The following is an 11,834-nucleotide window of genomic DNA, read 5'->3' as shown; positions in this document are numbered from 1 at the left end:
GGGGGGGAAGGAGAGAGGGAGAGAAACATCAATGTATGGTTGCCTTTTGTGTGTCCCCTGCTGGGAACTGGCCTGCAGGGAACCGGCCTGCAACCCAGGCATGTGCCCTGACTGGGAATCGAACCGCGATCGTGTGGTTCGCAGGCCCGCGCTCAATCCACTGAGCTACACCAGCCAGGGCTCCAGTATATATTTTTTAAATAACCCACAAGTTCATTCAGACGGAGCACATTTCCGGCTGGCAGAAAACACACTCAGCCATGTTTTCGGGGGATGGGGAGGGTGGGGGGCGCTCCGCAGTCTGCCCTGGCTCTGCCTGGCTCCCCAGTTCCTGTCCTTGGGCACCGGTGAGTCGCTGCAGAGATTACCTGCCCGCTGACAACCTGACATCCTCGTTCCTGAGCCCCCAGGGTGGTCCCCTCAGAGCCCCCGAGAACCCACAACCACTTTGTAAAAGGGCCACAGTGATGGTCAGAGAACACACACCACAGAGCAGGATAAAAGAATTTAATTTTTTTAAAAGATCTTATTGATTCCTCAAAAGGCACGTCGCCCCACCCAGTGCACACAGAAAGCACCGCACATGAAGCAGTTGCTGAGATTCTGTTTTCAGAGGGCTCGGTACGGCCTCCGGCTGCAGCAAGACATCTACGTCCGCCGAACCAGATTTTAAAGTACAGTAAGGAGGATTGGAAATCCGGGGCTTGGGAAGGGTTTGGGGGCCCCGGGCAGTGTGCCAAACAGCTAGCTGGTCCCTCGGGGACAGGGAGGAGTCTCGGGTGGCGCTGGGGGACAGGAGCTGGTTGTAAGGAGCCAGTTCTGTGCCTGGAACATCATAGTCAGTGTGACGCTGTGACTCGGCCGCGGTCACTCTGGGTCCCCCTCCACCCGCGTTCCCCGCCTGCCTTTCTTCACCACGGCGAGATGTAACTGAGTGGAGCAGGGAACCCCACTGGGGCTATGACATGCGAGCAGCCAAAGGTGCTTTTGGGGGCCCGTGACCCCCCAAGACGGTGGGAAGCATGTTGTACATGAGTACTTGGGGGGTGTGGAGGGATCATTAGCTTTCGTGAGATTTTCGAGGGGCTCTGTGACCCCAAGGGCCTACCTCAAGGACTCAGTCACCCAGGCTCTGCCCGAGACGTCCCCGCCAAGGGCCTCCGACTCCCCCAGCGGAGTCGCTGTCTGTGCAGGACCCCAGGCCTGGGGGCGGACGGGGACGGGCGTGTGCCCTTGAGGTCAGCCTTCAACGCTAGGGGAAGGTGTGGACAGCCACGGTTGATTAAAGCGCCCCACCCTCTACGGACGAGTGTGCGGGTGTGGCGGAGTGCTTGTGCTGCCCACGGCGCACCTGCTCCGCGACTCTCTCCAGTCGGGCCACGGGAACCAGGCTTATTCTGCAGCCCTGAACCCCCTCCTGGTCCCATCTACCTCCACCCCAGTCCCTTCCCTTCCCACCTCCATCTTTGAGAGCATCTTCTGTTTTGTGTAAATAAGGATGGCAGAGAGGACAGCCGTCTCGGGGGCGGGAGGTGGAGGTGGGCCACTGTGTGAGTGTCCCGGGGCTGCCGTGACTGAGAGTCCCAAACTACGTGGCCTCGAACCAGAGAAACTCATTGTTGCACAGTCTGAGGGCCAGGAGTCCGAAGCCAGGGTCACGGGCTGTGCTTCCTCTGTCGCCTGCAGGGGACACTGCCTCCGGCTTGTGGCTGTGCCACTCCAGTCTCTGCCTCTGTCGTCACAGGGGCTCGTCCCATGTGTCCGCATCCGGGTCTCCCTCTCCTTTGAAGGACATCCCTCATATTTCATTAGTGCCGACCCCAAGGACCTCACCTTCCCTGATGGCATCTGCAAAGACCCTGTTTTCACATAGGGTCACATTCGTAGGGACCAGGGACTTGAACAAATATTTTGTGAGGACACGGTGCCACCACAATGGGCACAGAAGCTCAAAAGGCCCCGCCACCTCAGTGCTCAGAGTTGCCCCGTGCCCACGCCCACCCCTTCCCCTGGGCCCCATGGGGGGCACCCTTCCCTCCTGCCGTGATAACTGAGTACCTTCTGCTTGCTGTACATTTGGAAGCAGACATTTTTTTTCCTCCTGCATCTTAGTCTTATAAGGTAGGTGTATTTGTTACAATACAGATTCTGCTGCTGTAACATAAACCAAAATAACGGTGGCTTAAGGGAGATTGGAGTTAGTTTCTTTTTCCTATGAAGCCTGAGCTGGTGGGTGTCCAGGAGGGCTGGGGGACCCTGCCTCATGGCATTGCCTGGGGCCCCAGACTCTGTCATCTGTGACACACTGTCCATTTCCAAAGCCAAAGCTGGTCCACCACTCACCGATGTCCCAGCCACTGGGGCATGGGAAAGGGAAATAGAGGAAATGTCCTTCACTTTCCAAAAATCACTCCCACCTCCACTGGCCAAAACTTCATCGCATGACCTGCTAGCTGCAAGGGAGTCTGGGAACCACAGCTCCCATTCTCCGAGGCCACCCTCTCAGGGAACAGTCCCTGGGGAACAGCTGATGGTCTAGGACAGAAGGAATGTGATCGTAGAGAAATAGTGCTCCTAATACACCCCTCACCATTACAGAGCAAAAAAGTGTGTCCTTGCAATAAAGAGTATAAGAGGGCAGAGGCTTGGGACAATCAGACTTCCCACAGACTTGGCCCTGTGTTCACCGGCCAGGGTCAGGATGCGGGCTTCCCCTCGGGAAGGCCCGTGTTGGGCCGTTCCACGGCCAGCTGGTTCTCAATGACGTAGCAGGCCTTGCAGCTCTCCAGGACCCGGGCCTGGAAGTACGCCTTGTCTTTCTGCTGCCAGGCGTCGGACTCGATGTACACGTTGAAGGGGTCGTGCGAGTGCTCCAGCTTCTTGGAGCGGATGTAGCTGAGCATGATGCCCAGGGTGAAGAAACCAAAGAAGCCAAGCACCATGAGGACGTAGAGGGCCTCCATCCCGCCGTGACCGTCCCCGAGGACCCGGCGGGCCAGGCCCGACACGTTGCCGTGCTGAGCTGTCTCCTGCCACAGCTTGGTCAGGAAGGGTGTCACCGCTGTGGTGTTGGACAGGGCCATCCCGGACTTCGAGTTTCCACGGCGGCAGAGGGACCTTCCTGGGCACACTGCCTGCGAGAAAAGCGCAACCTGAACTCAGAAAGTGCAGCACCCTCCATGCCCATGCAGGGCGCCATTTCAGAATCCCAGGTGAGGGGGGCCTCAGCTCCCCCCGGCCCACACCGGGCGCCGTCCTGGGTCTGCGCAATGGCCTCTCTTGATCCGTCAACTGATACATTGATTTCCTCTTATTCCCGCTCACCAGCCCCACCCCCGACCCCGCGGGTGACCACCAGAACGGGCCCCTTTAATACGCACCTTGTTGTGCATGCACCTTTCTGTTCACCTGCAAAGGGCCAACCTGTGTCCCTCCCCCAGATCATCTGTCGAAGCCCCAGAGTGACTGCACCTGGGGCCGGGTCTTCAGGGGGTCATTAAGGTTACATGAGGTCCTGAGGGTGGGGCCCTGACCTATTGGGACGGTGGCTTTACAAGAAGAGGAAGACAGAGCTACATCTCCTTGGCACATGAGGGCACCTTGAGGAGGTGGCCACCTGCAAGCCAGGAAGAGACTGACCCTGCCAGAACCTTGGACTTGGCCTTTCAGCCTCCAAGACTGTGAGGAAATGGATGTGCACGCTGGCTGTCCCCTGCCTGTGGCATTTTGCAATGGCGGCCTGAGCTGACGGACGTGCTCTGTGAATGGGATCGGGGCGCCTGGCTCCCCAACCTCCCTTTGTCTGTCCTCAGCGCCACGGCTCTCCGGCCCCTCGGGCTGTAAGTCGTTCCCGTCCTTCCCCGTCCCAGGGGACCCATGGTCGGTACCCACTGCTTCTCCATGCCCACCCCCCAGAGCTGGACACTGCAGTGCCACCGACTCCACACACACAGGGTGACCGACGGCCTCCTGGGGAAGTCACATGTCTTGCACAGCTGGTGCTGGGTGGATGGTCAGACCGAGGAGCTGTCGGCCTCCTGGGAGGTAACTCCCCCCGGACACCATCTGAGGGGGAGCCCTACCCCACCCTCCCACACGGTGGCCAGGGGGGTGCGGTGACAGCTCTCACCCAGCTCCCCACTAAGGGGCCAAGTCCCAGCTCCTGCTTGTTTGCCACCCACTGAATGGCCGGCAGCTGCTGTGTAGAAGGTGACAGTTTCCCCATCACTTCAATCTTGACATCACTGTCCCTGACCACCCACGTAATAAGCTTTGGAGGTGTGACATGGGACCCTCCAAAACCCTCCCCTGGGGGGCCCTGCAGTCAGCGACAAGCTAAAGCAGGTTGTATTCTTGTTTGTTTGGGAAAAGTCTGGTTTCTGCCCTCACTTCCTGCTGAGAAACAGCCCCTAAGGCCAAGCTGAGGGGCCCACACTCCAGGCTCAGCCCAGAAGGGGGTGCTGGGGGCGAACCCCCCACTAATGGTCCGTCTTACTTCTCAGGATCCGCCAAGCGGCTGAGTGAAACACCCTGGGTGGCTGCTGTGGCTACAGGGAGAGGGGCACTGGGGGGCAGGGTTTCTGGCAGAAATGCCCTCAGGCCCTGTGTGTGGTGCACATGTGGGGGGGGTGGGGGGGGGCCGGGGGCGGGGTCAGGCTCGCGTAGAGCAGACAGGCTGGCACAGCCTGGCACCGGCCTCAGACGTCAGCCCCAGAAACCCCAGATCGGACCAGCGCTCATTCTTAGCGGAGCGGGCTTCCTCCTCAGAGGGTCACTAGACACAGTGAAAGATGCAGCCCCGCCCTCTTCCTCCGCCATCCCCGAAACCCACTGTCCACCCCCTCTCCCTCACTGAGGCCCCTCCCTGGTCACCGCACCTGCTCCTCCGGGGTCACCCACGAGGCCACCACCCCAGGCACCCTTCCAGCACCAGTGACCAGTGACCTTTCAAGGACTCACTCACCTCCTGCCACCCCCACCGACCCCTCCTGGTGGACAGAGCCGGCTCCACACCCAGTGAGCTGTGCCACCCGCCCCGCACAGCCAGTCCCGTCAGCCCCAGCCTGCTGGGCCTCCCGCCGTTGGGGGGAGACGCCCTGTTGTCCGCTCGGCTCCCAGCCCTGAGAGGGGGCCCTGCTCCCTGTCCCCCACCCCCCCGTCCCACCCCCATCCCCCCTGTCCTGCTGCCTGTCTTACTCCTCTGGCACCACTTTCCCAGACCCCACGCTCCCACGCTGCTCACCCCATCCGGGACCCTGAACTTGTCGTCAGGTCTCCAGCACAAGTGGGAATCTCCTGCGTGGTGCCTAGCCACACCGTGAAACTCCACTGGACTCTCACCTCTTCCCCAAAGCTTTCTCTGGCGCTGGGGCGGTTAGCACCGCCCACACCACGTGCTGGGGGCTGCTGTGCTCCCTGCCGACTTCACCGCCGCCATCGTCTCTGTCCACTGCCTGCTGCCCACTGCCCCACGGCCTCCCTAGCACGCAGCGACACCGGGCAAACTCCTTACTGCCTCCTGACCAGTGGGGCCGACTCTTCCTGGCAGGCTTATCTGATTAGCAGATGCCGTGGCTGCCTCCAGAGCTGCAGCTACGTCCCTTTTCCGGAGGGGCCACCGTTTCCCGGCTGGAACCACACTCCCAGATCCGTGAGGGGGGCGGGGTGAGAGGGCACTCAGATGTCGGAGTCATACCTCCTCCTGGCCTGGATTCAGGCCCCTAGGTCCCAACCCTGTGACCCCAGTCTGCTTCCTTAGGCCAGCCCAGGCCGGTCTTTTTCCCTTTGGGAAATGAGGAGAAAGGTCGCTGACACTGAGGCTGTGGGTCACCCCCCAGGTCCTAGAGTGGTGACCGCGTGTGTGGCACACAGCATGCGTACTTAGTGTCCCAAGCGTGAGTGTTTGGGGTTTTTTCACCTTGTTAGGAAACAGCTGCCCGGGACTTTGGGGGTTTGGGTCTTGGGGTCCGGCTCTGCCACAGCTGACCCCTGTGGCTCTGCTTCCTCTCGTGGTGACGTGGCCACAGTGAGGGACACGTGGGTTTGCAGCCTTCCCTGACACCGTCGGGGCACTCGAGTCTGCGCCCAGAGACCTGGCAGGGGGCGAGCTGTGAGAGAGTCTCCCACTAAACCGGTATTCGGCTCCTTTCTAGCCGGGGGGTGGGCAGAAGTTGCTGGGTAACAAATGTTTTCCTTAAAAGCTCAGACCTGGGTCTGCAGGACTGCTGGAAATCACTCCAGATTTCCAAACTCGACGTCCAATATTTTCTTTTCAAATGACTGGAAACCACTTAAGAACTCATCAGTCCTGCCCAGAAAACAGCTTTGAGCTGGTAATATACTTTCCTCCCCAAACCCCGAGGGACGGCAATTGGCCGGCGTTCCTGCCACCAGCCCCTGCTGGAATGTTCTTATCACTTCCCCACCACGTGAGCGGGCTTCCGGTGGCCACCGCCAAAGGTGCTCGGGTTCAGAGGCCACGGCAAGCTCAAAGGGACTCCTGCAACTGAGGCCGTGTTGCTCAGTTCCCCGGGACCTGCCACTCAAGACCAGATGGACTTTTCTGTGCCCAGAGGAAGCAACCAGAAACATCCGCCCTGAAAGCCCGCCAGGCTGAGATCTGCAGCCTTCCTCTGAGGCCGTGCACTCAAGCTCTAGAATCACTGAGTAAAAACGCGGCAGGCAGGCCCCACCCCTGGAGTTTCTGACTTGGAAGGCCCAGGGCCTGAGAGGTCGAATTTCTAACGAGTTCCCAGGTGCTGCTCCCACTGGGGACCCCACTTGGTGACTTAGGAACCACCTGCGGAGCTTTAAAACTATGATGCCTGAATTTCATCTCCGAAGAGGGATGTCCTCGGTCAAGGTTCCTATATTGCACGGGGAGTTTTTATTAAACCTCACCTGAGGACATGTTTATTGATTTCAGAGCGAGGGGAAGGGGGAGAGAGAGGCATCCATGTAAGAATTAGCGATCAGTTACCTCCTGTCCACACAGTCACTCGGGGCTGAAACTGCAAAGCAGGTGTGTCCGGACCAGGGACGGAACCTGCAACCTTTCCGGTGGGTGGGGCAGCGCCTCGACCCACGGACCCGCCGGCCAGGGCTGGCTTTGGGACTTTTAGAAGCTCCCCAGGCGATCCTAACTTGTAGCCAAGACCGAGACCACGGGGCTCTGATGCGGGGCTTGAGGAAGCCGACCCATCAGCCATCTGGGCGGCCTGGCCCCGGGGAATCTTTCATAAGCAGAGAAATGGGGTTTCACAGCAGAATTTCCCAATCTCATCTGGTCTTCAGATTTTCTCCCCTGGGCTCACACGTCCCCGTGTCACCAGAAGGGAGAGTGCAGAGGGAACCCCTTCACTGTCGTCACCTCGCTGCCCCACCCCAACTCTTGCTGGCATCCAGCTCCCGCGAGCCTCGCAGAGCTTTAGGCCGGCCCAGGAAAGGCGCGTCAATCAGCTGCCTTTCCAGTGACAACTCTGACCTGTTAAGGCAAAGCCTGTTTCTTACTTTACTCTGATTTACTGACCGGCTTTGGCCAAAGGCCCTCTGAGCGTCCCGGGCTCGAGTGCTGGGTCTCATGGTGGTTTGTGCAGAGTCTCAGAGTCAGTTTGACTAAATCCACTAATGACACAGACCCCAAGCGGCACATCCACTGGGGGTGTACATCCTGTGCCCCAAGTTCACTTCCACTGTAATGACGAATCACTGGCCAGTGGCCACCATTTTAGATTTGGACTCACATGAACCTGGACAACAACCGATCCAACTTACAGACACCTGGGCTCCATGCAGGTGAGCTGACCCACCCAAGGTCATGTCTGTTACCAAAAATGTATCTAAAGCCTAAAGATGTAGTAAAGAAAAGGCAGTTCTCGGGTCTTGACTGAGAGGAGATGGATTCTTAGGCTCCCAGGAACTGGGGAGCTGGCCACTTCCATCAAGTAAAACTGCACCCACCTGAAGGAGAACTGGCTTCAGAGTCACCAGGGCACCCTACCCCCATGTGGGACACTCCTCCCACACAGGGGACACCACAGCTTTCGCGCCATGCACAGAGGCAAGGGGGCTGGGCAGCTGGGGCAGCGGGAACCAGCAGGCTCCGCCTCCAAACACAACCACTGTTACGAGGCTTGGACCCTGTTGGACGTCATCGGAGCTTAGACCCAGAGCGGCTGCGACCACTCAGGACGAGGCTCTGGGAGCTGAGCTGGGCTAGCGGCTGGCCGCCCCGCCCTGGGCGCTCTCTGTGAGGCCCCCGACCGGACGTCACGCCGTCCCGGCACACACCAGCCTCTGCATTTCTCCCACGTGTTCCAGCCCTGTGCCTGGCAGTGCTGATAGCAGCGTGCAAGCTCTTAGGGCTGGTTTCCCGCATTACCATTTTTCATTCTCTCCTAAGCACTGACCAGCAGGCCAGGCTCCCGTGGCTGACTCCAAGCTCTGCTCTGAGAAGGACGGGTCCTGGGGGTGAGCAGGGGAGGGGGCACGTCGGACTCAGAGCCTGCTGGGTCCCAGCTGCACCACCGCTCCCCGGGCCTCCACTGCTTATCTAGGCGGAACGAGAATAATGTGCCTCATTCTTCGCAGCATTCCTGGAGCGTTTTCCCGACAGAGCATCAGGTCTGGAAACCATCAGTGGGCCTGACCTGCTGTGGGAAGCAGGCCCAGGGTGGAACAATCACAGAGGAGCCTAATTTGGGAGACCATGATCTCACCGGGGCAAGAATTCTATGAGCCAATGTTCCTTAGAAGCCGTTGTCAACTGTTTGCATCATTATTGCAACACCGTGCCCAAATTCTGGAGGCACATTTGTCTCCTTGCAGGAGAGGAGCCAGCGGGGCCCTGAAACCCTTCCAGGCAGGCTTCCCACGTGACCCCACCTGGAGGCAGTGAGTCACTGAGGGGCCGGGTCTCAGGCACAGCATCTGACTGTCCTACTGGATCTCAACGGGCTTCCGGCCCCTGCCCTGCTGGGCCTGAACTATGGCTCTTGAGTCCGGTGGTAGGACCGGGACCTTGCCAGACGAGAGGGGGGTTCGGGGTGTGACAGGTGAGAATGTGAACCGTGTGCTCGCTGAGGAGAGGGACCCGGTCACACGCAACCTAGACTAAGGAGGAGCATCTGGGCACAGGTGCTCAGGAGGACTCCCAGGCTCCAGGGGCAGCCGAAGTCACATGGAAGGAAGGCAGATGGAATCTCACCCTCGGCAAATTAAAATAACTCGGGGTGCCTCTGACCCTCACCTGAAAACAGGGACGAGTGGAATCTACCCCAACTACACCACCAGGTTCTGTGGGGCATGCAGTGAGCCCCCACTTTCTTACCTCTTGTTTTCGCTGCTTTCTTTGCAAGAACGGTGTGACCACCGTATTTGCTTGTCAGAACCCTCCAGAAGTCCGCTCCTGTGCCACCGGTCATGCGAACCCACCCAGATGTCCCCAACCCTCTTCGACGCTCAGAGCTCCCTGGCAGTCAGCGCCCACACTGTCGGGGTCACGACAACCTGTGGACCAGTCTGGGCCTTTCCTCCCAGGAGCTCGGTGAGGTCAGAGACTCCTGCTCGCCCTGTCCATGCTCCCACTGTCCCTGCTCCCACGCCCGGGAGGCGGCCTCAGGGGTTTGCCGAGTCAAACAGGTTTAGGCTCCAGGCAAATGCAACCTGAGAACAAGTAATAAACTGCTACCGCTCTGCACTCTGGGAGGAAATGGGGCGGGGGCTTGGGACCCCAGGAAAACCTCCATCAGTGCAGCAGGTCTGCGTATGAGGAAAATTAAACGACTTGTGTTTCTTTTATTACCTCATTCGAGCTGTTTGTTTTGTGTATCAAGTGTACGCGGGCACTGCCGTTCTGCGAGTCTCTGCAGCCCGCCCTGCTCCTCCGGCGGCTCAGGACGGTTGGTGATCTCGACGCCTCGGCAGCTTTCTCACCCCCCCGCCCCTCCCCACGGTGGGGACCCACACCTTGCTTCCTTTTCCCCACACTACCTATCGCCTGCGAAGACACTTTAGTTTTCTTGCTTGTTACATTCCTTGTTTGCTGTTTGTCTTCCCCACTGAAATGCATGCTTGCTTCTGAGGGTGAGGCCCTTGGGCTGCGCTGGTCCTCGAGGCCCCCAGGCCGGAAACAGGTCTGCTTGTGGCCGGGGCTCGAGGGGGGCGGTCACAGGACGCGGGCGTGCTGTAGGGGCACCCGAAAGCACAGACGTTCCACTCAAGTAGGATGGATGCCGCCACTCGGAAACTGTCTCCCAGCTCTCCCTGCTGAGACCGAGGACAGGCGCGAGTCCCTCTGGTGTCCTCAGAGTCCACTTTCAAACATTCCACTTTCTAATAACCCATCCAAAGCCCACCCCAGCTCGCCTCGGCTGGGAAGCGAGAGACAGACAGGACGGCAGGAGGTTCCTGCCCGCTCGTCAGAAATGCTGGGACCGGAGCCAGGGCTGCTCCCTGGGCACACGGAGACAGAGCCGCGGTGTGGCCACACAAAGCTCCCACCACCGAGCCCATGGTGACAGCGTGGTGACTGGCAAGGCCCTCCTTGGATGGAGCTGGGAGGCCACTCCTAACCTAAATTCAGGCTCCACAGAGCCCACTGCGGCAGCCCTGGAACCCGGGCGGGGGGGTGGGCGGACTCACCCTGCACTAGCTGCTGCTGGGCGACTTTCTCAGGAGCTCCCACCTGTTCCCCAGCCACTGCGATCAAGAGCAGACACCCACAGCCTCCTCCGTGTCCCGTGCCTTTTCCCCCAGGGGGTGCCAAGGCCCCAGAACCTTCCTGGTCAAACATAAGTAAATGAATGGATAGCTAGATAGATAAGTGTTCCCTTTGAGACTGGTGTGTATTGCCTGAGCTCGAAGCTGCTGAAACCAAGCGGGGTCTGGAATTGTGGGCCGTTTTAGTTTTCTCTGGATGTTTGGGGGTGTTTTCCAGGTATTCTACAAGCATGTCTGTAATTTAAGGATGATTAAATTAAGGGAGACACTGTCCGCGCCGGGCCGTGATGAGCTGCGTTCCGTGCTGGCGTTCTGTAAGTGGAGAGGACTGAACAAAGGAGAGCCAAGGCTGCACTCTCCCGGGACAGGGTCGCCGCGCCCGCCTCCTGCCTGGGGGCGCCCAGTGCGCGCCCCAGGCTCAGACCGGGTCCCTGGAGTCCCCTAGAGGCGCCGACTGGGGCACCCGCACTTGGGCGAGGAGCCTGAAGACAGGAACCCCGGACTTACCGGGTCTGGGGCGCTGAGAGAGCCGGGTGCGCAGCGGCGTCCGTGCGGGTGGAGCGCAGGGCACGGACAGCCGCGCCGCAGGCTGCGCGCTCCGAGGCCAAGTGAGCGCTGAGCGCTGCGGGGTGGGCGGGGCTTTACCAGCCAACCGAGGCCCCGCCCCATCCCCTCGCCAAGCGACCCCAGCCAGGCCGGGCTCCCCTGCCCCGCCCACCCCCATCCTACTTCCCCCGCCAAGTGCTTTGGATCAGGGCGGGTGGGCTAAGGGCCCGAAGGCGAAGGAAGTTGTATTACAACTGCCACAGACAGACAAACCCACCCTCTTACAGGTGTTTGGGGTTAGGAGGCCAGAAGCTCCTGTTGCTGATGGGAAGGCCCACCGGGAGCCCTGGCCCTCGGCCCAGTGTCCTGACAGACACCCTGGGCACAGTCTCACACCACCGCTTCAGGTCCGCTCCAGCCCCAGTGGACTCCTCCTAGCCACACGCACACCCCTGCTGTGGCCCTGCACTTACTGGGCATTTACTGAGCACCCTCTGAGGGGGTGTGGGTCCTGAGTGGGGCTGCAGCTGTGGACCAGACTGGAGGGTGTCCCCTTGCGCAGGGGTCAG

At 59.9% G+C, this 11,834-nt stretch overlaps 1 protein-coding gene across 4 annotated transcripts; it reads right to left on the bottom strand.

The window, feature by feature from the left end:
- KCNE1 (potassium voltage-gated channel subfamily E regulatory subunit 1) lies at positions 1-11,322 on the bottom strand. Of its 4 annotated transcripts, XM_037127224.2 has the most exons (3): positions 11,227-11,313; positions 10,642-10,780; positions 1-3,134 (listed from the first exon to the last, which is right to left on the bottom strand). In XM_037127224.2, exon 3 carries the CDS (start codon positions 3,081-3,083, stop codon positions 2,697-2,699), a length of 387 nt encoding a protein of 128 aa, XP_036983119.2. In that variant the 5' UTR covers positions 3,084-3,134; positions 10,642-10,780; positions 11,227-11,313; the 3' UTR covers positions 1-2,696. The 4 variants fall into 4 exon arrangements, with proteins under 4 accessions (XP_036983119.2, XP_036983117.2, XP_036983120.2 ...); XM_037127222.2 differs by lacking the exon at positions 10,642-10,780 and having other exon boundaries at positions 11,227-11,322; XM_037127225.2 differs by lacking the exons at positions 10,642-10,780; positions 11,227-11,313 and adding an exon at positions 5,341-5,475.
- Positions 11,323-11,834: the final 512 nt, after the last annotated feature.

This window comes from Artibeus jamaicensis, unplaced genomic scaffold, assembly GCF_021234435.1.
Source record: "Artibeus jamaicensis isolate MK-2021 breed Jamaican fruit bat unplaced genomic scaffold, CSHL_Jam_final scaffold_474, whole genome shotgun sequence".
In the NCBI taxonomy this organism is placed as follows: domain Eukaryota; kingdom Metazoa; phylum Chordata; class Mammalia; order Chiroptera; family Phyllostomidae; genus Artibeus; species Artibeus jamaicensis.
This window is presented reverse-complemented; position numbering and strand designations above follow the sequence as displayed.